This window comes from Mesoplodon densirostris, chromosome X (assembly GCF_025265405.1).
Source record: "Mesoplodon densirostris isolate mMesDen1 chromosome X, mMesDen1 primary haplotype, whole genome shotgun sequence".
Taxonomy (NCBI): domain Eukaryota; kingdom Metazoa; phylum Chordata; class Mammalia; order Artiodactyla; family Ziphiidae; genus Mesoplodon; species Mesoplodon densirostris.
Window position 1 is genome coordinate 123,945,230 of NC_082681.1, and position 25,286 is coordinate 123,970,515.

The following is a 25,286-nucleotide window of genomic DNA, read 5'->3' on the forward strand; positions in this document are numbered from 1 at the left end:
AATTGAGTTATTTGTAGTGAGGTGGATGGACGTAGAGACTCATACAGAGTGAAGTAAGTCAGAAAGGGAAAACAAATACCGTATGCTAACACATATATATGGAATCTAAAAAAACAAAAAGGTTCTGTAGAACCTAGGGGCAGGACAGGAATAAAGATGCAGACATAGGGAACGGACTTGAGGACACAGGGAGGGGGAAGGGTAAGCTGGGACAAAGTGAGAGAGTGGCATGGACATATATACACTACCAAATGTAAAATTTATAGCTAGTGGCAAGCAGCTGCATCACACAGGGAGATCAGCTCAGTGCTCTGTGACCACCTAGAGGGGTGGGATAGGGAGGGTGGGAGGGAGATGCAAGAGGGAGGGATGGGGATATATGTACACATATAGCTGATTGCTATACAGCAGAAACTAACACAGCATTGTAAAGCAATTATTCTCCAATAAATATGTTAAGAAAATAATTATTCAGATTAAAAAAAATAAAATAAATCATAGCAATGTGCCCAGAACATAAACATTTTTACATATCACTTTTGATTTGACCCAGCTAGATCAGACAAGCTAGAAGGTGGAGTTCGGGGCTTTCCACAAAGGTAACTCAGTAATTTCATAGAGATTTTCCTCCTGAGCCAGTGCATGGATATGGTACAACCATGTGGGCCCATCAGTGATTTCTCTCAACCTGTCTTTCACTAACATTTATGAAACACATCAGTGAGTCAAAACTCCAGAGGTGGTGAGACCTTGAACAGCCTTCGGTAACAAAGCATGTAGCAACAGAGAATGACAAAAGCCTCAGGAATTATCCACCTCAGGGCCCCCACTCTATAGGTCCTCATGGATTGGGCCTTTAAATTACGGGTTACTTTAAAAGTAAAATGAAAAAACCAACAAAACACAAAATTTATGCTTGCTTTTAAAGGAGAGGTCTTGCACCAGAATGAAGTGTATGTTAAAACAACCCTTCAGGGGCTTCCCTGGTGGCGCGGTGGTTGAGAGTCCGCCTGCCGATGCAGGGGACACGGGTTTGTGCCCCGGTCCGGGAAGATCCCACATGCCGCGGAGCGGCTGGGCCTGTGAGCCATGGCCGCTGAGCCTGCGCGTCCGGAGCCTCCGCAACGGGAGAGGCCACAACAGTGAGAGGCCCGCGTACCGCAAAAAAAAAAAAAAAAAAAAAAACCTTCAGTAACAAAAGAGGACTAAGAAGCAATAAGCCATTTAATTAAGTAACTTCTGATTCCAGCCAAGATGGAGTAACAGAGGCCACATTCACCCTCCCCTTTTTAACAGCCAGAAACAAACATATAGATGTTTTTTATATAAAACAAACAGTTCTCAAGACACCAGAAAATCAGGCAACAAAAGACAGTGATCCCCGTGAGACAGGAAACAAACCAGGTGAGCTCTGTGACTCACTGTCCCTGCTGACAGCCCTGCAAGTTACTAGAAACAGAACCTGCCTCCAGATTCACGTGTGATTAATTTAATTTTTACTATTATTTTTGAAACAAATGCGCTATTTTTGTAAAAGATGATGTAAGGGTATGTTGTGAATATACGTTGGGATAAAATTACATCATAAATATTAACAGCAGTTTTCTTTCCTCTTTTCAGTACCTTTATCTATTTCTTCCTTACCTGGCTACAACACCTACTATAGAGTCAAATAATGGTGACATGAGCATTCTTGTGTTCTCTTGATCTCAAAGCTAAGGCTTTCACTATTTCACCATTAAGTATGGCATTTGCTGTAGGTTTGTTGTAGATACCCCTTAATGGATTACAAAAATTCCCACTTATTTTGAGACTTTTTTTCATGATAATTCATTGTCAAATTTTAACCAAAGCCACATCTCCATCTGCTGAGGTGATGGTATGATTTTTTTCCTTATGATTTATTAATATGGTAAATTACACTATGAACTTCTTAATATTAAAACACTCTTGCAGACCTAGGATAATCCCAACTTGGTCAGGTTTTTGCTTTCTGCTAGATTTAGTTGGCTAATACTTTGTTTAGGATTTTTGCAACTATATTCATGAGTTCGACTGACAAGTCAGTTTCCTTTCTCATATGGTCCTCTGATATGCTTGATTCAGCTGCAGAGTGTTCCCCCTGTCTATGCTCTGGAATAGGTTGTATGAGATCGAAAATTGTTGTTGTTGTTGAATGTGAGGTAAAACATGACAGCAGAGCCATCCGGGCCTCAGTTTTCTTTGAAACGAGACTTTGAATGATTTCACTTCGTCAACTGTTATAGGATTATTCGGACTTTCTAATTCTTAAGTCAGTTTTGATAAATGATATTTTTCTAGACGTTTATTCATTTTCTCTAATCAATTTTCATATTAACCGCCATGAAGGTGTTCGAACCCCCTTATCATCTTAATCTCTGCATATGTAAATGTGTAATTTTCGTTTTCCATTCCTAATACCGTTTGTGTCATCACTCTAGTTTTCCTTCATCAATCTCACCTGACATTTGTCAAGTTTTAGTACTCTTTTCAGAAAGCCAACTTTTAACTTTTCTGAGCCTCTAAATTATATGCTTGTCCTCTGTTCAATTCGTGTCTGCTCATCTCCTTCCATTTACTTTCTTTGGGCTTATCCTATTGTTCTTTTTCTAGCTTAAATTGGTTGCTTGGCTCATTAACTTCCAGCTTTTCTTCTTTTCTAACGTAAACGTCTAGGGTTATAAACTTTCTTCCAAGTATCTCTTTAATATACTCCCATAGGTTTTGATATGTGATACCATTCAGTTTTTAAAATTTCCTGATTTCCATTACAATTTCTTTTATGATAATACCTTGTGTCTGAAGTTCATCCTTTAGAATTTCCTTTATTGAGAGCCTGTTAGTAGCAAGCTTAGTCATTTTAACTAAAAACTCTTTATTTTGCCCTCATTCTTAAAAGGTGATTTCACTGAGTACAGAATTCTAGACTGATAGCTATTTGCTCCCAGCACATTGAAAATAACATTTCACTGTCTTCTGGCTTCCATTATTGCTGTTGAAAAGTCAGATGTCAATAGAATCATTGTTTTTTGGTAGGTGGTCTGTCTTTCTCTCTGGTTGCTTTTAATTTCTATTCTTTGTTTTTGGTACCCTGCAGTACCAATCTTACCTTGCATCTGCATGTGTATTTCTTCACCTACTTTTTCTTTCATAAGCTGCTAAGCGTTGTCAGAATTTCTGAACCATGTGGCATCCCGTTAACTTTGGGAAACTGTGATTCCTCAAATAGTCTTTCCACCGTTTTCTCTCACCTCTCCTTCTGAAGCTCTCTGTCTAACTGTGAGGTATCCTGGATAATTTTCTATTATCTGCTGTCCAATTAACCAGTTCCCTCTTCAACTATACTTAATGTCCTGTTAAGCCAGTCTTTCATTTTATTTCAATTACTAAATTTTTCATTTCTAGGAGTTCTATTTGGTCTTTTTTCAAAATGGCTTTTTCATTTTTATCATTGATTGGCTACTTACTCATTTGCTTCATCTGCTTTTCTTTCAATATACTAAACATATTACCTAACAGTCTGTGTCTGATAATTCCAAAATCTGAGGGGTTTGTATTTCCTACTGTTTTGTTGCTTCTGTGGGCTCTCTCTCATTGTGTTCCACTTCCTAGAGTGCTTGGCAACCTTTAACTCTGAATGCAACCTTTAATTCTAAATGTTACCTACAGGAATACTTCGGGGCCTAAGAGGAAGTGGGTTCTTCTTCTATTACTTCTGCCAGAAACCTAAAGGCACTATCAACCCGGGACCACTTTAAACTAAAATCTTGGTTTGATAATGTGTAGGATTCCTAGTTTCTGCTGTCCTGATATTTTGTTAAATGTCCTATAAATACGACTTTTGGGTAAATATAGTAGTTTGAATGTTTGCAACTAGTCTCACTCTTACCTCATCAACAGAACAGTGATGAGAACTGTTAAAATTTTCTTGTTTAAATTGTTTAAATTTGGAATTGGGAAAAAGGATGAGTGACTGATAGCTGAATGAGCAGTAGAGAAGGCAGAGAGTAACCAATTTGGACCAGAGAAGCCCCCAGTTCTCAAGAACTGGTGACACCAAACTCTTCAAGAAGTAGGGGTAAAATGAGGAAAGTAATGAAAAGTAAAGAAAGTTAACTGATAGGGGATCCTTCAGGAGAAGGGTGTACCTCGGCAAGACCCTTGAAGATCTGGTTCCAGCTACACCTCATGCTGTTTTGGGCTTCAGGATCCCTGCTCCTGTGGTCCCTTCTGCCTCTAATTCACCTGGATAACTCAGAATATAGTAAGTGACCAACAAATATTTATTTGAACTAACATAAGAAAGAACTATACTATTATGCTCCATTCCTACATTTTTAAAAAGCTGATTGAAGGAGTTCAGGAGCAGTTAGATTCTGAGATTTTTCTCACACATTCTGCACAGTTTCAGCCCTTCTCCCACTCCAGAAAAATGCTAGAAATATTTTCTTCTCCAGGGAGGACACAAGGCCCAGATGAAGGCACAGGGGCCACACTGAAAACAGTAAATGTAGGACTCTGGATGCTGAGACACTTCCGGCCCTCTCCCTATCTGCTCCCAGACTATTTTACCCAGAGACTAGAAGACTGTGCTCCAGGGAATTGGACCAGCCAAGATGGAAGATCTAGATATCAACATCAAGAGATCTCCAAGAAGATGGTCCAGCCAGATCATTCTACCATGAAGCCCACACATGGCAAGCCCCATCCATTTACTCATGAATGCCAATCAGCTTTTTAGCCCCCATTCTTAAATATAAGCAGGTGATGAACTACCACCAGATATCTGCAGAAAATTTTCTAACCTAAGACAGAGCAATAAAAATAGAAAACAATTGGCCTCAAAGAAATAGATTAGATCTATACAAGGAAAAAAAAATTGAATGTTATTAATATCATCAGAATGATTATTCGGTTTAATCCAGAAATATTTAGACATTTACTATGTCCCAGGCACTGTTTAAGGTGCTGGGAAAATATCAGTGGGAAAAAAATAAACAGGAAAAAAAGCCTTAGCCTCATGAAGCTTATATTTCATTGATAAGACAGATAATGGGGTAGGAGTGAGGGATGAAATTTTTAATACAGTCAACAGGGAAAGCCTCAATAAGAGATAAAAAATGTTATTTGCAAAGATGAAATAATAGGATGTTACTGAAAATAGAATATTCAAAAAATTAAAAAGAGAGCTTGGAAATTAAAAACATGACAGCAGAAGAGGAAAAGCTTAATAGAAAGGTTCAAAGTCTAAGGAAATCTCAGAGAGAGTAGGGAAATATCCAAACAAAAGTTCCACAAAAAGAAATAGAGAAAATAGTAATAAATCAATTAACTAGTTCAAGAAAATTTCCCAGAAATGAAGAATATGAGTTTCTAAATTAAAAGAGCTCACAGAAGGACTTCTCAGGTGGTGCAGTTAAGAACCTGTCTGCCAATGCAGGGGACATGGGTTCGAGCCCTGGTCCGGGAAGATCCCACATGCTGCAGAGCAACTAAGCCCGTGTGCCACAACTACTGAGCCTGCGCTCTAGAGCCTGTGAGCCACAACTACTGAGCCCACGAGCCACAACGACTGAAGCCCACATGCCTAGAGCCCTTGCTAGAGAAGCCACTGCAATGAGAAGCCCGCGCACCACAACAAAGAGTAGCCCCCACTCGCCACAACTAGAGAAAGCCCGTGCACAGCAACAAAGACCAAATGCAGCCAAAAATAAATAAATTAATTTTTTTTAAAAAGTCACTGTTTTTGAAAAAATAAAATAAAATAAAAGAGCCCACTGAATACCCAGGATGGTGGAAGAAAACAGACCCATGGCACGGCACATCAACATGAAATTTCAAAAAACTGGAGTTAGAAGATTCTACTATTTTCCACCAGGGGGTGGGAGAGGAGGGAAGCCTACATACAAAGGATCAGATGTCCAAATGGTTTTAGATTTCTTATTATACCACTGGAAGCTAGAATTCATTGGAGCAATACCATCAAAATTCTGAAGAAATCTGATTTCCAACCTATTATTATATACCCGAACTAGCAGCCTGCATGATGGTTCAATTAAAGATATTTTTAGACATTCAAGGTCTCAAATTGAGCACCATGTACCCTTTCCAAGAAAGCTACTCAAGGATGTGCTCTACCAAGACAAGAGTAAACCAAGAAAGAGTAAGACATGAGGTACAGGATAAAGGAGATCCAACATGGGAGAAATAGGAAGGGGATCCTTGGATGACAGTATAGGAGAAGCCATAATGAAAACTACATACCAGGCATAGAACACAATCATTTTAGATTTCCTCAAAAAGATGAAACTAATACCTGATGTTTCAGAATTTCATAAGAGTAACCTTAGAAAACTGAGGGAGTCTACAGTTGATTCAGGGGCAAGTACACTAAAAAGAAACAAGATGATTATTCACTCCAAAGCAAACAAAAATCTGTGCAGTAGGAAAAGTGAAAAATTTTCTATATGACTACATAGCCATAGTAATAATATAAACACTAATATTAATCTAACCAAAATGATAATAATACTATATTGGTGGGGTGGAAGAGGGGAAAGGTGACAGGGGAGGGAAGACAGTAAATGATGACTAAAATTGTAAAGTCAACAAGAGGTTATACAAATATCTTATTTTGAAATATGAAGGAAATACCAAAATAAGCAACATTAAAAACTCTGTAGCAGAGTGCATTCTCCCAAGTCTTGAGGTAAATCAATGGCCTCGGAGGAACTTCCCAGACTTCAGTCTGTCCCGTCAGTTCACCATGGAGCCCTGGCCGTCAACGCCATGGTATCAGGATATCTATCAGCTGAGATTACTCACTTTTGCAGCTTCTTCCCTCTCTTTCCAGAAGTCATGTCCACTGACCCTCAATCAAAAGAAGGGAAAACTAACAGTTCCCACTCATTCCACTTCACTTCAGATTTGGAGCATCAGTAAGAAATCTCAAGACTAAAAGAGCCCACATGCTGCAACGAAGATCCCACACAGGGCAACAAAGGTCCCCCATGCTGCAACTAAGACATGGCACAGCTAAATAAATAAATAAATATTTAAAAAGAAAGAAATCTTAAGATCTGCCTACTCACACACACGGCTCCTGGAAGGAGGCAGGCTGAGCCGAGAGTGCACCCCCAAGCCTCAGTTTTTCCCTTAGCTGCTATTCTTTCCCCCCAAAATGGCATTAGCTCATGCATCTCTCCTTGTTTGGTTGTTGCTGAGCAATTTCTTCCACGTGTTTATGATTCTGTGTTCATTTCCTTTAATGGCAGGAGATATTAATCTAGCTTCATTCTACCAATTTTATGTCGAATTCATCTTTTGGTCACCTAAGCACACTACCTTGTGTTTAGTAAGCACACAGTGGGTGAATAACTGGAATTTAATTTAGTGAAAAATCTTTCTTATAATATTTTCAGTCCATTCATGACCTTAAATTAGATTCAAATATTTTATCCAGCATGCTTTAATCAATTTTTTTAAAAAGTACACCTCCATGCAAAGTGAAATTGAAGATGTACTTCAGCTGAATAATCTCGTGTACACATGCAAAAGATGACAATGTATCTGTTAATAGTACCACCTGCTTTCCCAGAAAGGAAGAGAAGGAGAGAAAAGAGGGGAGGAGAACACATTTTCTGCATACATTAAAAGCAACCATACCTGTGAAGCAATTACAGGTTTATTCCTAAAGTCTTAACAGTTAATAAGATGGGACACCAGATATCAGTAAGCCTTTGTCAAATAAGTGTCTATCAACAGATAAACGGCTAAAGAAGATGTGGTATGTATATGTACAAAATGGAATAGTACTTAGCCATAAAAAAGAACAAAATGTTGCCATTTGCAGCACCATGGATGAACCTGGAGGGTACTATGCTCAGTTAAGTCAGAGAAAGGCCAGCACTGCATGTTTTCACTTGTATGTGGAACCTAAAAAATGAAATAAGTGAATGAATATAACAAAACAGAAACAGAATCATAGATACAGAGAACAAATTAGTGGTTACCAGTGGGGAGAGGGCTGAAGGGAAGGGCATGATAGGGGAAGGGGATTAAGAGATATAGACTACTAGGTATAAAATAAATTAGACACAAGGATGTAATATACAGCACAGGGAATACAACCAAAATTTTATAATAACTTTAAGTGGAGTATAATCTACAAAAATATCGAATCACTATGTTGTATACCTGAAAGTAATACAACATTGTAAATCAACTATACCTGATTTTAAAATTTTTTATAAGTGTAATCAGGGAAAAGGTAATAAATATCCACATCTTGAAAAATAGATTAAAAACTTCATGAAAGAAACTACCATTTAATCCTAAATTCAAAAAACACAGTAATAATTTCCAGTGTTTATTAAATTTATTGAAAGATATGCATCTTCTGACACTGATCTGCTGAATCTCAGCTTCTTAGTATCTTTATCCAAAACACTAACCTCTAAAATTTTTTATCCCCTTACTTCATTATGCTTAGAAATTTCCCAACAAAATATTATTCATTTATATTACTGCCTATTTACTAATTTCCTTCAGATTTTCACAAAGCCCCAAATCAATGACTAAATGAAAACATGTTCCAGTTTACTGAGTGGAAATAAAGCAGCAGATGTAGCAACCGAAAGCTTCAAGGAACAGAAAGCCGATTCTTCGGGGGAATAAAACTTGGAATAACTTCAGCTGTGGAAAAGGGCTCCCATTCCCCCAAACTAGGAATATTTTATGAAAAAAATAAAAGCATTCAAATGCCAAAGGAAAAAAAAAACCCTTAAAGGATGGAAAATGTTGAAAGAAGTCTGCCTGTGGGAACTACACTTTTAAGTATCAATCAAGTAGTGAGTTGGCCATATGCAAAGCTTCAGGGATTTCATCAGTAAGGATCATGCTTCTTCTTGGCAAGTTTATAAAAATGGCTATTTCTTTGTAAAAGAAATTGTTCTTTCTTTCTCTCCTTTCTAATCACAAAAGCATGTGTGAGCCTATGCCTGCCCCCTGATCACCCAGTTACACATAGTGATGGGTTCACTATGTCATATACACCTATATACATATATGATGAAGTGTGTGCCAGGAGTACCTTTCCAACAATACCTGCCTTGATCCCCTGATAATGACCAACTTACCCTAAAAAAATAAAAGATCATTAAATTCTCTGTTAAGCGGAATAATTTTTTCACCAGTTAAAAGAGATGTACTTACATATGCCTTGGAACTGTTCAAGAAGGAAAATACTGATGACTGCGTTTGGAAAAGTAATGAAGTCAAATTCCATTCTTTCACTTTACAGATGAGAAAATTAAAGCCTGGGGCAGTAAAATGACATCATCAAGGTCACAAGGCTACTGTGATGCAGCAATCAGTATCACATTTTGAACCTACAGGACAAGTAGTGGTAAACAGCAGAAGAGGGCACTGAGATGGGAAATAAGCAGCTGCAAAGGGGTTATTCTATACCCAGAGAATAAGTATGTCAGAAGGCTATAAAGCAAGAATACTGAAACTAAAGGATGCTTCTGCATATGCGACGCACCACAAACTCATTTAAGTAAGATGCTAAACACTACCTAAAAATGTGCCACTGCAGCAAATATTTAGCCTTCTGATTCATATGAATGCCTCTTCACAAGCCTCCATGTAACTGCCCTGCTTTATAAAATATTCAGTGTACTAATGGCATACAGACATACAGATCAATGAAACAGAATGGAGGGTTGCGAAATAAACCCTTATATTTACAATCAAGTGATTTTCGACCAAGATGCCAAGGCAATTCAATAGGGAAAGGAGAGTATTTTTTCAACAAATAGCACTGGGACAAGTGGATAACCACATATAAACAGAGGAACTTAGACCCTTACCTCACACTATACACAAAAATTAAATCAAAATGGATTAGAGATGTGAATGTAAGAGCTAAAATTATAACACCTTTAGAAGCAAACAGGAAAAGATCTTCAAGACCTTGTGTTGAGCAAAGATTTCTTAGCTGTGACAGCAAAAGCACGATCCAATCAGGAAAGAATTCATAACTTGCATTTCATCAAAATTCAAAACTTTTCTGCTTCAAAAGACACGGTTAAGAAAATGAAAAGACAAGGCACAGACTGGGGGAAAATGTTTGCAAGTCACATGTCTGATAAAAGCCTTGTATCCAGAATATACAAAGAATTCCAGAATATACAACTCAACAATAAGAAGACAAACACCCAATTTAAAAGTGAGCAAATGATTTGAGTAGATATTTCACCAAAGAAGATACAGGAATCACTAATAAGCACCTGAAAAGATACTCAATATCATTAGTCATCCAGGAAATGCAAATAAAAACCACAATGAAATATTATGTCATACTTACTAGGATAGCTATAACAAAAAAGATAATAAGTGTTGGTGAATATGTTAAGAAATAGTAAGCACTGCTGGTGGGAATGTAAAATGGTACATGAACTTTAGAAACTAGTTTGGCAGTTTCTTTAAAAGTTAAATTTAGGGACTTCCTTGGCGGTCCAGTGGTTAAGACTCTGCGCTTCCAATGCAGGGGGAGTGGGTTCGATCCCTGGTTGGGGAACTAAGATCCCACATGCTACTCGGAGAGGCCAAAAAAAAAAAAAGTTAAATATAAATGTACCATACACCCAGCAATTCCACTCCTAGGTATCTTGCCAAAAGAAATGACAACATGTTCACACAAAGATTTTCATGCATTTAAGTCCTGACATCATTACTCATAATAGGCAAAAAGGAAAATCAACTCAGATGTCCACTGAACTGAAGAATGGATAGACAAAATAGTGTAGCCATACAATGAAATACTATTCAGCAATAAAAAGAAATGAAATACTGATACATGCTACAACATGGATGAACCTCAAAAACATTATACAAAGTAAAGGAAGCCAGACACAAAAAATCCCATACTGCATGATTCTATTTATTATGAAATGTCCAGAAAAGGCAAATCTACAGAAACAGAAAGTAGTTTAGTAGTTGTCTGCGGCTGGGCATTGAGATTAACTCTAAGGCATGAAGGGATGTTACTGCGGTGCTAAAAATGTTCTAAAACTGGAATATGGTGACTAGCAAAATTTCATAAATTTACTAGAGATCATTGAGTTGTTCACTTAAAATGGATGAACTTTATGGTCTGCAAATCATACCCCAATAGTTGTTTTCTTTAAATTGAAGTTGATTTACAATGTTGTGTTAGTTTCCAGTGTACAGCAAAGTGATTCACTTTTTTTTATAAAGATACAGATATATATTGTTTTTCAGATTCTTTCCCATTATAGGTTATTACAAGATATTGAATATAGTTCCCTGTGCTATGCAGTAGGATCTTGTTGTTTATTCAATATGTTTTTTTAAAGCTACGCATGGAGAAAAAGTATAATTAATCATATGTGAATACAGGTGAAACAAGATGGGTGAAACAGTGATAATTATTGAAGCTACGGGTTCAACATTCTATTCCTTTTCTCTCTCACACACACACGCATAAGGTTTTTGATAATAACTTAATTTTTTAATCATTAAAAGAACAGATATATTCCTAACATCTCCAAGTACTCATGAAGGCAAAAGTTCCTTTCCTGTCTCCCTGAAGTACCTCAGGGAAATCTGTCCAACACTGTACATCACGTAGAAGGAAACACAGGAAAATGATATTAGTTTCTTGCATATAGAGGGCAACAAATTTATTCTTTAATATATTATTTAACTTTAGGTATTAATTAGTGTTATTACCCATAGAAAAATAGTAAGGCATGCCCCCCAAATTAAATTAATATAGATTGCTTTCTCTGATACCAAATCTGCTGCAACAAAGATCTGAACAAAGATTTCCCATCTTCAAAGGATTCTGCTGGAGAACAAAACAATTACATTCTCTGGATCTCAGTCTCCTAGCCTGTAATATGTGAGAGTTGGCCAAGATGACAAGAGAACTCAAGTTCTCTTTTAGCACTGACTTTCTATGATTCTAGAATTTATTTGCCAGTGTTTACCAATAACTCCTTGTTCCTGCACCATGGGATATGTGACAAGGGTTAGTTAGCTCTCAAATGGAGACACAGACAGAGTTAAATGACAAAAACACATAAGATTTAACTTCAGTGAAAGACAAGTTTCATTTCTCATATTACACTTACATAAATGTATTTCTCCTAATCATTTTACTAGTAAACTCCTTAAATCACCAGACTTGTGTGTGTGCACACGCGAGCGTGTGCACGCACGCACAGGTGTGTGTGTTGGAAGGAAGGAAGGTAGGCGAGAAGGAAGGCAGGCAGACAGGCAACCTGGAGACAGAGTCTATTGGAATTGTCTCTTTTCCATGATGAATTTTTAAAATATGACATATAGTCAAACCAACTTTTAGTCTTAAACATTTCAAAATGAATTTGTGATAACTACTTCACACCAAAGTTTCTTAATCACTCCACAACCTTTTGCAATCCGAATTAACCCTACCATGCCAATGGACTGCTCTGACTTCCTACAAACTCCTTCGCCCCTAGTCTCCATTCTCCTTGGCCAGTCAGCAGACTTTTAGACTTCCAGTCTCCACTTATTCCTGAAATACACTCCTCCCTGGGTATGCCAGGTCATGGTACTATGTCCCTTACTGAATTCACGTACTCTAATGGCTTCAGGTCCAGTTGTCAAAACAAAGGAATCTAGTGTTTACACAGAAGGTCCTGAAGGGTTTTGAGGAGGGAGGTGACACATCATAGTTGTGCTCAAAATAATTAATACTGTTGCTCTATGAAGTAAAGAATGAAGCAAGCAAACCAGACTGGAGACTACTTAAGTAGGCTCCCAGGCAAGTGGTAATAAAAACGGAACCAAGGCAGATACCAAAGAAAAATGAACAGAATTTGACTCCAAAAATCATATCCACCCTTCAGAGGTTAGCTTAACAGTCTGCACACCCCTCCCCAACACATCCACAGATCATCCTAGAGAGCCAACTGTGCAGATGTGTCCAAACCCCACATTCAGCGACCCATCAGTAAGAGTGAAATTGACCATGGCAGGAATGTTTACTCCATAAAAACTGATAATGGCCAGTTGTTAAACATTTACTAACACGCCGCTAGATGCAGGCAATGGTGATCAATACCTGATAAAACCATTATTTGAAAGGCTGCTGGGGATCTTTATCATAATGGATGAATCAGGCTAATACTACGTGAACCCACCGATCAATCAAACATGACAAAAACAGAGGCATTAGACATTGAGAACCTCCTAACGTGATGCAGTACAAAGTACACAGTTATCACTTGGACGTCTTCTTGCCAAAAGTAGAATCCGATTCTAATGAAGTCTAGATCTATCTACTCGTTTATAGGAAATACAGGGATGGAAGAACAGAGAACAAGTCAAATACAGAACGTGGAAACGTCTACGGGGTGGATGATTTTCTTATGAATGAATGAATAGCAAGGGAGGGGTTTAAAAAGGACCCTATCAATAAAAAGAGACTTAACAGATGGCAAAACAAGTACAATATGCATGTTGCCCTTGTTTGGATCCTGACTGGAACAAGCCACTATAAAAAAAGACATACTTGAGACAATTCAGGGAATCTGAACGCTGGCTAGATATTAGATGATACTGAGGGATTCTTGCTAATTTTGTTACATATGATAAAGGCTTAGTCATTTTTTTAAAAGGCCTTATCTGTTAGGGATACATATGAAGTATTTATGTATAAAACTATACGCTATCTGGGATTTGCTTCAAAATAATCTGGGGATAGGGGTTCTCTACTTTTACACACATTTGAAATTTTCCACAATACGGTTCTTAACAGAGTAGCCAGTGTGTAGAACACATATAAAAAGAATGACAAAATTACCAGTACTGATATGGATATATCTCCAAGAAATAATATAGTATGAAGAAGCATTGGGGGAAACATGCACAGCGTGACGCCAATTATTTTAAATACAAAAAACAAAAATGATGTCATAGGTACACATATACATTAATAAGTGTACTAGAAAATGTCAGAGAAATACATTCCCAGGGGAGGACACTGGGCTTGGTGGGGATGAGGTTAAGGGACCCATCTGTAATGTATGAATTTTATACACGAGAAAGTATTTTTCTATTACTCAAACGAGTTTTACAAACATTTTAAAAATAAAGGTTATACTAATATTTCCCACCCCATCCTCCAGAGATTCCAGTCCTGTTCCTCCCCACACGCCCTAGTTAAAGCACTCAGCCAGCAGGGAGGGCTGTAAAACTGGACGGTGGATCTAAAAGAGAAAGCACCCTGCCCAACGGCAGGACCAGCTGTACCCTCACCTCAGTAGGCCTCTGTAAACCTCCAGCTTTTTGTCTTTTACAGATACAAAGCATACACTGTGCTACTATAGAAACTCTCACATAACTTACTGGAAAAGAAGAAACTTCTAAAAATAGAGAAAGGAACAGGAAAAGGCAAAAAGAAGCCAAAGACAGACAGTACACTGCAACCACAGCTGAGACTGGCCTGAGTCTGGATGAACACACTGAACACTGGCACAGACAAACCTGAAGCACCTGGACTGTATTTTTACCTCCAAAAATGTTCACCGAGCCCAAGAGCCCAGTCACATCTACTTCTCTATGTTTCAACGAACTTCCAGACTTCAAATCTCATGACAAAGTGACACTATATACCTTTTATAAAAGCCAACACCTTTTATCTATCAACCACTGAGAAGCCCAAGGGGAAAACTTAATGAATTCTGAGTGTGTTACTTCTCACGATAGACCCCTCCACAAACAAGACCAGGCCTGAAAGCAAGGATTTAGGTCTAGAAAATTGGAAGGCATTCCCTGGCCGTTCAAAGACAAGTGACTGCAGTAGCAGCCAACTGCCCAGGTCTGGAGATGAATCCCAGTCCTCAGCTGACTGGTGAAGCAGGGTGAGGGCTGCAACCAAGAGGAATAATAGCATTCTGCCTTCTACCCTCTCTTAAGAACTCAATCTGCAGCAGAGGCACCTGAACAGAGAGAGACGTGCCTAGTAAATATCTGGCCAAATAGGCAAGTTGGGAGAGGCAAGTAGGGTAGAGAGAAGAGAAATACTGGCCCCTTCTTGAGGCAGCAGAGCATAGGCTCCAGCACTGGACTGCATGAGTTCAAGCGTTAGCTCCACCATCAACTAGCTCCATGACCTGGGCCAAATTAACCTCTGTACCTCAGTTTCTGCATCTCTAAAATAAGGACAAAACAGCATCTACCTCATTAGGATTGTTGTAAGGATAAGAAATAATGCATATAAAGTACTTTAAACGTGTCCTTTTTACAAAGTAAGTCTCGAATTCATATCAGCCGTTATCACTATGATACCTAGTACTTGGTGTTAATGGAGTAAAGAGCCCAGAAACAACGCTTGCAAATCGGGAAACTTCGCTTAGGACAGAGTGGACATTGCATACTGATGGGTAAAGAATATACTATTCAATAAATGGGACTAGATCAATTGGTTTCACAAATGAGAGAACAAGTAAAACTGGTTGCAAGCATTCAGTAATGATTCTTTCCATGTTTCCCAAACACTAAAAGGGATTTCCTCCCTGACTTGTGGAAAGATGCAGGATTAGATAAACAGTTAGAAGTCCAATAATGAGTATGTTCCCTACCTCATTATCTAAGTTAAGGATAAGATGTGTCCAGACAACAAATAGACAGGTTCAACGAAGTCACAGGATATAAGATCAATATACAAAAAACAATTATATTTCTATACACTAGCAATGAAGATTGCAAAAATGAAATTAAGAAAACAATTTCCTTTAGAATAAAATCAAAATAAATAAAATATACTCGTTCCTCAGTATCCCTGGGGGATTGGGTCCAGGACCCCCTGTGGATACAAAAATCCAAGGATGCGCAAGTCCCTGATATAAAATGATGTAATACTTGCATATAACCTATGCACATCCTCCCATATACTTTAAATCAGCTCTAGATTACGTATACTACCTAATACAAACAGTTGCTGGTGCACAACAAAGACAAACTTTGTTGTTTGGAACTTTCTGGAATTTTTTTCCCTAATATTTTCAATCCACAATTGGTTGAATCGGTGGATGCAGAAACTGAGGATACAGAGGGGTGACTGTAAGAATTTGAAGAAGTGCAAATCTGTATGCCGAAAATTACAAAACATTCTTGAAATACTTAAACAAATGAAAATACATTCTTCCATTAAGACTGGAAGACTTAATATTGTTAAAATCAAAAACACCATGTGTACACCATAAATATATATGATTCTTATTTGTCAATTAACCTCAATTAAGTTGGGGAAAAAATATTAAGATAGCAATACTAATCAAACTGATCTACAGATTCAATACACTCCCTAACAAAATCCCAGCTGGCTTTGTTTTTTTTAAATAAACAGAAATTGAGAAGCTGATCCTAAATTTCATATGAAAATGCAAGGTACCCAGAATAACCAAAACAATCTTGAAAAAGAAGAATAAAGTGGGTAGTTATGCACTTTCCAATTTCAAAACTTATTACAATTCTGTAATAATCAAGACAGTATGGTACTGGCATAAGGACAGACACATAGATCAATGGAACAGAAATAAGAGTCCAGAAATAAACCTTTATGTTGATGGTCAATTGATTTTCAACAAGGGTACCAGGAAAATTCAACGGGAATCAATCATTTTCTCAACAAATGGTACTGGGACAATTGAGTGGCTACATGCAAAAAAATGAATCTGGACCCCTATCTCATACCATATACAAAAATCAACTCAAATGGATCACAGACCTAAATGTGAGAGCTACAAATATAAAACTGTTAAAAGAAAAGGGGAGTAAATTTTTGTGACCTTGAGTTAGGCAATGGTATCTTCTTTTTTTGTTTATTTATTTTATTTATTATTTTTGGTTGCATTGGGCCTTTGTTGCTGTGCGTGGGCTTTCTCTAGTTGCGGCGGGCAGGGGCTACTCTTCGTTGTAGTGCACAGGCTTCTCACTGCCGTGGAGCACAGGCTCTAGGTGTGCGGGTTTCAGTAGCTGTGGCACACGGGTTCAGTTGTTGTGGCTCGCAGGCTCTAGAGCACAGGCTCAGTAGTCGTGGCACACGGGCCCAGGTGCTCCGCGGCATGTGGGATCCTCCCACGTCAGGGCTCGAACCCGTGTCCACTGCATTGGCAGGCGGGTTCTTAACCACTGCACCACCAGGGAAGCCTTAGGCAATGGTTTCTTAGATATGACACCAAAAGCACAAATGACAAAAGAAAAAATAGATAAAGTGGATGTCATCAAAATTAAGAACTCTTGCACTAAAAAGGACACCATCAAAAAGCTTGAAAGAACAACCCACAAAATGAGAGAAAATATTTGTAAATAATATATCTGAAAGGGGACTTGTATGCAGAATATATAAGGAACCCTTACAACTCAACAAAAAAAGACAAATAACCCAATTTAAAAATGGGCAAAGATTCTAAATAGACATTTCTCCAAAGATGACATAAATGTAGCCAATAAGCACAGGAAAAGATGTTCAATATCATTAGTCATTAGAAATTGCAAATGAAAACCATGATATCACTTCAGACCTACTAGGATGGCTAAAATAAAAAGGACAGACGATAACAAAGGTTTCAAGGATACGAAGAAATTGCAATCCTCATACATAGCTACTGAGATGGCAAACTGGTACAGCTGCTTTGGAAAACAGTTCAGTAGTTCCTCAAAATGTTCAACAAAGAGTTAACATATAACCCAGAAATTCCACTCCCGTATATGCCCAAGAAAAAGGAAAACATATGCTTTTTTACACAAAAACTTGTACATGAAAGTTCACAGCCATATTATTCATAATAGTCAAAAGGTAGAAACAACCGAAATGTCCATCAACTGATAAATGGATGAATAAAATGTGCCACATCCATAAAATGTAATATTATTTATTCATCCATAAAAGGAATGAAGTGCTGGTTCATTCTACAACATGGATAAACCTTGCGAACATGATGCTAAGTGAAAGAAGCCCATCACAAAAGACTATATATATATATGTATATGTATATATATATATATATATATACATATACATATATATATATTTGTCCAGAACAGACAGATTTATAGACACAGAAAGTAGGTTAGTGATTGCCCATGGCTCTGGGGAGAGGAGCGTGGTGTGGAGAATGATTGCTAACAGGTATGGGGTGTCTTTTGGGGGTGGTGAGAATGTTCTGAAATTGGACAATACTGATGGCTGTACAACACTGTGAATACACTAAAAGCCACTGAATTGTACACTTTAAAAGGGTGAATTTTATAGAATGTGGATTATACCTCAATAAAGCTTTCATTTAAAAAAAAACTGAACAAACTGAACCCTTGGCTGGCTATGTACTGTGGACCCCAAAGTCTGGGCATGGGGCAGGAATCCCATAATTCCACTAGATTTCAAAATCCTACTAGATTTTAAAAGGGAACAAGTAGCTCTCACAGCAATGATACAATAAGGAAATCTGTAAGGTCATAGCTGTGTGTGTGGCCAAATTCATCCTTTAAAAAACCTGAAAGGCAAGTTTGGTCCTGAGACCATCTCTTATTCCCAAGAGGTTTACCTTTCCTAAGGTTATAGAAACAGGGCTTCCCTGGTGGCGCAGTGGTTAAGAATCCACCTGCCAATGCAGGGAACACGGGTTCTAGCCCTGGTCCAGGAAGATCCCACATGCCTCGGAGCAACTAAGCCCATGTGCCACAACTACTGAGCCTGCACTCTAGAGCCCGTGAGCCACAACTACTGAGCCCATGCACCACAACTACTGAAACCCACGCGCCTAGAGCCTGTGCTCCGCAACAAGAGAAGCCACCGCAATGAGAAGCCCGCGCACCACAAGGAGGAGTAGCTCCCGCTCGCCGCAAGTAGAGAAAGCCTGCATGCAGCAACAAAGACCCAAAGAAGCCCAACAAATAAATTAATTAATTAATTAAATTAAGTTGCAGAAAGAAATATTCATCTGTAGAAAACCCAGGACAAACTGTTCTCAGCTCATCACTCAATAAACACACCCCCCACCACCACCAAATTAAGACAGAGCCCTTATCACAACCCTCTGCCCATCCATACATCTCACAACGGAGGCTATGGGAAGTCCTCCAAAACTATTCCTCAGTGTCGGAGGGCCACTGAGGAGGGATCCTTAAAGAATGCTCTGGAATGCTCTGTCATTTCAGCTCCATTCTAGGAGGTGGCAGCAGATCGGTTGTAAAAATACCCTGGATACAGATTGGTAGGCAGGTTTGAGACAGATAAACTCATCCGGGAAGGCCATCTCTGGTACTCTCAGGTGCCATCTGGTCACTACAGCTATAGAGTGAAAAGTAAATTTTTTGTAGTCGGTAATATCTGTACATGAGGCAAAACTGAAGAGATACAAATGGATATTCGATGAAAAGTAAGTTTCTCTCTTATGCCTGGGCCCCAGTCATCCTATTCTCTTCCCCAGAGGCAACCACTGTTACCACTTTTTCAAGTATCCTTCCGAAAAACTGTCTATACAATGAAGAACATACGTATCGTGCACCAATGCCTTTCTCACTCGTCTCAGATAGCTCTCCACTTAGTACACGTACCTTATTCTTTTTAACAGCTTCATAAGATTCCATGGTATGGATGTACCATAATTTCTTAACCATGGAGTGAACTTTTATTATCAGTGTGTCTAAAGCAGAGAGAGGACATTATCTACCCATGGGCAGATACTACCCATGGATGTGTTTTGTTTGGCCATCGTAATGGTTTTAACACGTGGCTCTCAGTGTCCTCGGCCATACGGGATGTGGTGGAAAGAGCTGTCCACCGAAATGCACTCTCCTTTCTTAAAGTAAGCAGGGTGGCACTGGGAAGTGGCAGTCCTGCCAGGGACTTCCTTTCCCACTGCCTGGCAGCTAGCTCTATCCAAGGGACTAAGTTGCCCCTGTTAGATTTGTGCGGACATGATGAAGATTCTTGGTTTGAATCTCTAAAGGGATGGCTACGTCTCCCCCCCGTAATCTCTGCCCTTTCTGCCAGGCGGAGGCTCAGTGGCTGGACAGGGCTGTGTGTAGCACTGAGGCAGCTGACTGTCACTACGGAAACCTCGGGCTGCAAACCCATGGCTTTGGAGGAGGCAAGGCAGTGTCAAGAGTGGGAGGAAGGGAGTTCCCACCCCACACAGTGAAACAGAAGAAATCTTTTTACGAGGAAGGGAAAAAAGCCTTATGAAAACAACTGTTTCAGTGAGGAAAAAGAGGTTAGGATCTAAAAAGTATCGTCTTCACTGTCTGATTTTTCTTACAGGAATTTCAGTAATAAAACATGTTACGTGGCTGTAAGTATAGAGCTATAAAATCTAAACCTCACTGAGCAAGTCCCAGGTTTGACTGCCTCTACATTTTGTATGCTTGCATCATCATTGCCTTAGACCTTCTTGCACCTTTTTTTCTCTCCAACAGAGCAGCTATATGGGACTGTGAAAGGATGGCTCCACGGCCCGAATCAGCTATGACAAAGGTGAGCTCCCTTTTCCACACAGAGATCCTATTATGTCAACTTCTCCCTATGAAAACACACGCTTTAGGTGTAATGCCAGCACCTACCTATCTCGAGCCCTGGGATAGACTAGACTCCTGCAAATCACATGTTCACACCCTCTTTGCAGATATCAAGGTTAAAGCCAACTGTCCCACACTGCCAGAGTTGGCCTGGTTCATTTTTATAGATTTACAATCTAAAACAATCCTTCATTATTCTTCCCCGTATTATGTTACCTATCATAAATTTGAAGGCATTAATGCCACCCACTTCTGAGCTATTCCTTCCTTCCCAAGAGTCCTTTGAATGCTGTCTGAATCCTATACCGAGTGTGTGGGCTCTCCCCCGCTTGGTCTCTTCGGGCTCTTATCCTATTTGCTTCTCCCTCTGTACAAACATCATCACCACTATGTAACAACCATCTCACCTTTTCCTCTTTCATTCTTGCTTCTTTGCACCTTCTCTCCATCCTACTTCTTCTCCACACTATCGCTCCACTTTAGGCTACTCTGACTCAGCAACTTAGCCTCATTCACTCTGGTTTTCAAAATCCTGTGATTCTCATTTTTAAAAACATTAGCTTCACTTTATCTTTCCTTTTCAACTCAAGTTCATATCTTATTTCATCGCACATTATCTTTCCCTGTTTTCTTTACCTTTCCTCGTTCTTCTATTGTTATAAACAGGATGGCCTAGGTAGTAGAGTCTGTCTTAAGTGATAAAGTTGGCTAAAAGATGGGGTACTGGGGGCTGGAAGAACATGGACCGCATGAAGGAGCAGGTTAGCTTAGCTTCCCCCAGGCCACCTTCACATTCCCAAGGGCTTGAGATAAGACAGGTCCAGACCCTCATAGGAAAAATGAAGAGGAGACAAGTGGTTTCTGTGGTTGGGCAAAGAGCAGGAGCACCGGAAGCTAAGTGCGCCTCCACACGAGCAATTCACAAAAGAAGAAATATTAACGTCCAATAACGACACAGGAAAAGATGTTCAGGCTCACTAGGAATCAAGGAAATGCAAACATTTGTCTATCAGATATGTAACGATTAAAAAGATGAACATTACCCAGTGCTGGTGAGGGTGTGAGGAAACACTCTCAGGCGACGTTACCAGTGGGATAAGTTCATAAGGTACAAGTTTTTGACAGCACAGTTTGGCAACCTGTGTCTACACTTCAAAGGTATATGGCCTCTGACTCAGCATCTCTGACTTTGGCCCAAGAAAATAAGTAGACAAGGAAACAAAGATATAGATACGAAGTCATTAATAACCTCTACCTTGTTTATGACATGAGGGCAGAGAGAGGTTGGTGGCGGAGCCTGGGAAAGAGAGGTCCATGCCTCCGTGGGGGCGGGCGGAGAGGAGAGAAGCAGAGAGGGAAGGGGAGGAGAGGGGAGCAGCATGTGAGCACGAGAGGACACTATGAGGAAGAGACAGGAGGAGGAGATGGGGGGAGACGAGGACACAGAAAGCCCCACAGGGCGCAATCAACCACGTCACCCAGGCACGAAGAAATGACACGGCTCCATATTATGAAAGAGGGTTAATCAGGAAGCTCAGGATATAGGACAGCAAGCACAGTGTGACCCAGCTTAGCTAGAGTGACACATAACGACAAGTGTGGCAGAGGGGTGACTACGTGGGCACCACGGTTCTCACTGAGGGTGCTATGGTGACTGGTTTAGACTCTACCTCGTGCTTTCCTAGCTTGTCAGAATTTTAATAAGTAATTTCTAGCACTACGCAATCCACTAAAATTCTACATACTTCAGACAGACCCTTGTACTTTCCTGTGAGAATTAACCCACAGGCAAACAAATTAAGTAGATGAAATGGTACCACCTGCTTTTCATAATGCAGACATGCTCTGTTTCTCATGGGATCAATTTAAACTGTTCGTTAGAATTTCATTTGTGTAAACCTGTACTGGAGAGACAATGGAATTAAGCTATGAACACAGATGTCACCCACCTAGCTATTCCCTGGCATTTATCAAATGAAAATACTTTTCCCTTGAAGTCCTATCAACGTCGGAGATGTAAAGAGAAAGCGGCTGAATTCAGGCTCTCCTGACAGCAGCCCCTACCGCTGGGACTTGGGAGCAGGCATTTGACTTGGGCGTGAGGCGAGCACGACAGGGCAGGGGAGCAGCGGGCCCAGACGAGGTGTGTTAATGAGGTGGCCACAGCTCGGTACCTCTGCGAGCCGCCCCGGGGACTGCGAGGATCAAGGCAGAGAACTGTCCCACGGGGGTCAGGGCGTCAGGGGCTTTCCTCAGACCCCCGTCTCCCCATCGGCCTTCCGTGGGAGTGAGTGCCTAGGGGCCAAACATGGCACTACTGGAATGACACCTATTACCTCATCAACACCCTCTAATTCTCTGGAGGGTTGGTCCTGTTTTCGAGATTAGGAATCTGAGATGCAGAAAAGATTAAGCCACTTGCTGAAAATCAGATAGTTAATAAGCAGCTGAGCTGAACTCCACATTCAGTCTTCTCTCTCCCACTCTAGGGTGCCACGTGGTTAAAGGCCACGGCCCGTCCATTCTCCAGCATAGCTGGCGCTCCTCGTGGGGAGAGAGATACAGGCTGAGAGAGGGGGGCATGTTTCCAGCCTCTCTCCTTGCAAGGAAAACGTATGGTTGCCCAGATTGTTTTAATCTTCTTGTGTCCACAGAAAAATCTTCTAGGTCAACATCCACCAGCCACGTGAAATTTTTATAGCATCATCATCCGTGGCTACTCCCACCCCAAATACCAGTTACTATGAAATTATGCCAGAATTTGGATCAAAGTATGGGGGAAAATTCAAGACAAATTTTTATCTGATGAACTCATGGCAGAGAATCAAATTTCATAGAGAGTTCCAGATTCTGGTAATATTAAAAAACAATCTATAACTTTACTATGAGGAGAGTACTTTATTAGAACAAATAAAACATGCTGAGCTCTGCCGGGACACAGGGGTCATGCTCATGTGTGAGCCAAGGAGATTCTTTCCTTGCTTTAGTAAAAAAGATAATCATCTGCAAATCACTAGCATCTGAGGTTGGCTTGATTTAAAATGCACAGGCATACAGAAAAAGTTCCAGGAAATCATTGTATTTAGAGCCTGCCTGCATTAGTCAGTGGAAAGGCCCTTGCGCCTCCCCAAATAACACTTGGGACAGCAGCTGTACGCTAGCACCTTCACTCATGTGAAGGCATGGCTCGCATCTGCAGTTCCGCAGGCTCCCGGGAGGACAGCTCCTCTTCACAGGGAGCCAGGGGAGCAGACAGGCCGCCCCACACTCCCCGCCTCCCGCCCAGCTGTACAGCAGCTGCCTTGAGCAAGTCCCATCCCCAGAAGCCCCAGAGCAGCCCAACTGAACGAGCCCTTGACCCAGATGCCCACACTAAACACCTAACCATCAGTCAGATTTAGAAAGCAGAGCCCCCTTAAGCATTAGGCCTGGAGGACACAGGGTCTTCACCAGAAGGATAAAATGCAGAAAATTCCGGCCAGGCATTGACCACCGAGACCTGTGACAGAAGAACGGCATAAGCGTCTGAGGAAATCACAGATGGCAATCCTGGACACAAATTACCACGATGCAGAGAACAAGACCCTGGCCACACACTCAGTGCACTGTCTGGGGAGGAAGCATTTTCATCCTCTGGGTACAGAATTTCGTAATTCCTGGTCCATAGCAAGTGTGGGCAAGGCTCCAGACACATGTGATATCTATGTGCCAGCCACGTGAAGGCCGTCTGGGCCAGGTCTGCTCGTTCTCTGCACCCACAGAGGCCTCTGTCGTGACACCCATCCAATGACTCCAACGGGAAAGGGAAGGGCTGGGGCGCAGAGGGGCACTTCACCTGGCACACTGGGCTGGAAGACTTTATTCAGATCCAAGGAGGAGGCTCTGGAATGGGTTTTCTGTGGCCGCGGTGGTGGGGTGGGAGGGTCCTCGCCCCTCTTCATGGCCTCTTCTATGGAGGTGCTAGAGTAGGATCTGCAGCAAAATAAGGGAAAGTCAGAAGGCAGACAGCAAAACTTTACTCTCTGAAATTGGGCCGAAACAGAAAATACCCACAAAAGACAAAGCGACTGCCAAGGCTTGCTGAGTTCCCGGAGCAGCCAGGCACGGTGCTGCCCCCTGGACACCACAGCAGCTGCAACAAGCGCCCAACCCCCAACCCTGAGTCACAACCTTTTTTAACCTCTTTGCTCTTATTATTCCTTAGACCTGAATTTACCCCAGAGGGAACGCTTTCTGTAAATTCAAATCCATTTTGATTGGAATTATTAATAAGAATAACACGTAAACCCTTCCACTTAGGTACTTCCATACTTTAATAGAAGGGCTTCATGGTATTAACTGACCGCAGAACTCTTCTCCTGTTTACATGCAAACGTGATAACAGGCACATATGGAACTGGGACAGATAAGCTGAGAGTAAGAATCAAATGTTCAACGGAATATGCCACAAATGAAATTCAGGAGAGGAAAACACACATCAGTCAGGTTGAGGGGCCTTGGTTGTCTTACCATGAGAAATACAGTTTTGGGGAAATTTTCAAAGCAAAAGCCTCCTCTTAACCTTCTCTCTCAATCTGTAACAAGGTAGGAGCTAACTAGGCAATTTCAGAGATTATAACTCCAATTCATGGCATTTAATGAAAAAGGAACTAAGTAAGTTGCTAAAGGTC

The 25,286-nt window shown here is 40.3% G+C and overlaps 1 protein-coding gene across 4 annotated transcripts in view; it reads right to left on the reverse strand.

Moving 5' to 3' along the window:
* The window catches only part of REPS2 (RALBP1 associated Eps domain containing 2), a 235,483-nt gene that overhangs the window by 72,604 nt on the left and 137,593 nt on the right, over positions 1-25,286 (reverse strand). For all 4 annotated transcript variants that reach the window (XM_060087427.1, XM_060087429.1, XM_060087426.1 and 1 more), the window contains exon 13: positions 24,452-24,588. In XM_060087427.1, coding sequence (XP_059943410.1) covers positions 24,452-24,588 — 137 coding nt within the window. The remainder of the gene's footprint in view (positions 1-24,451; positions 24,589-25,286) is intronic.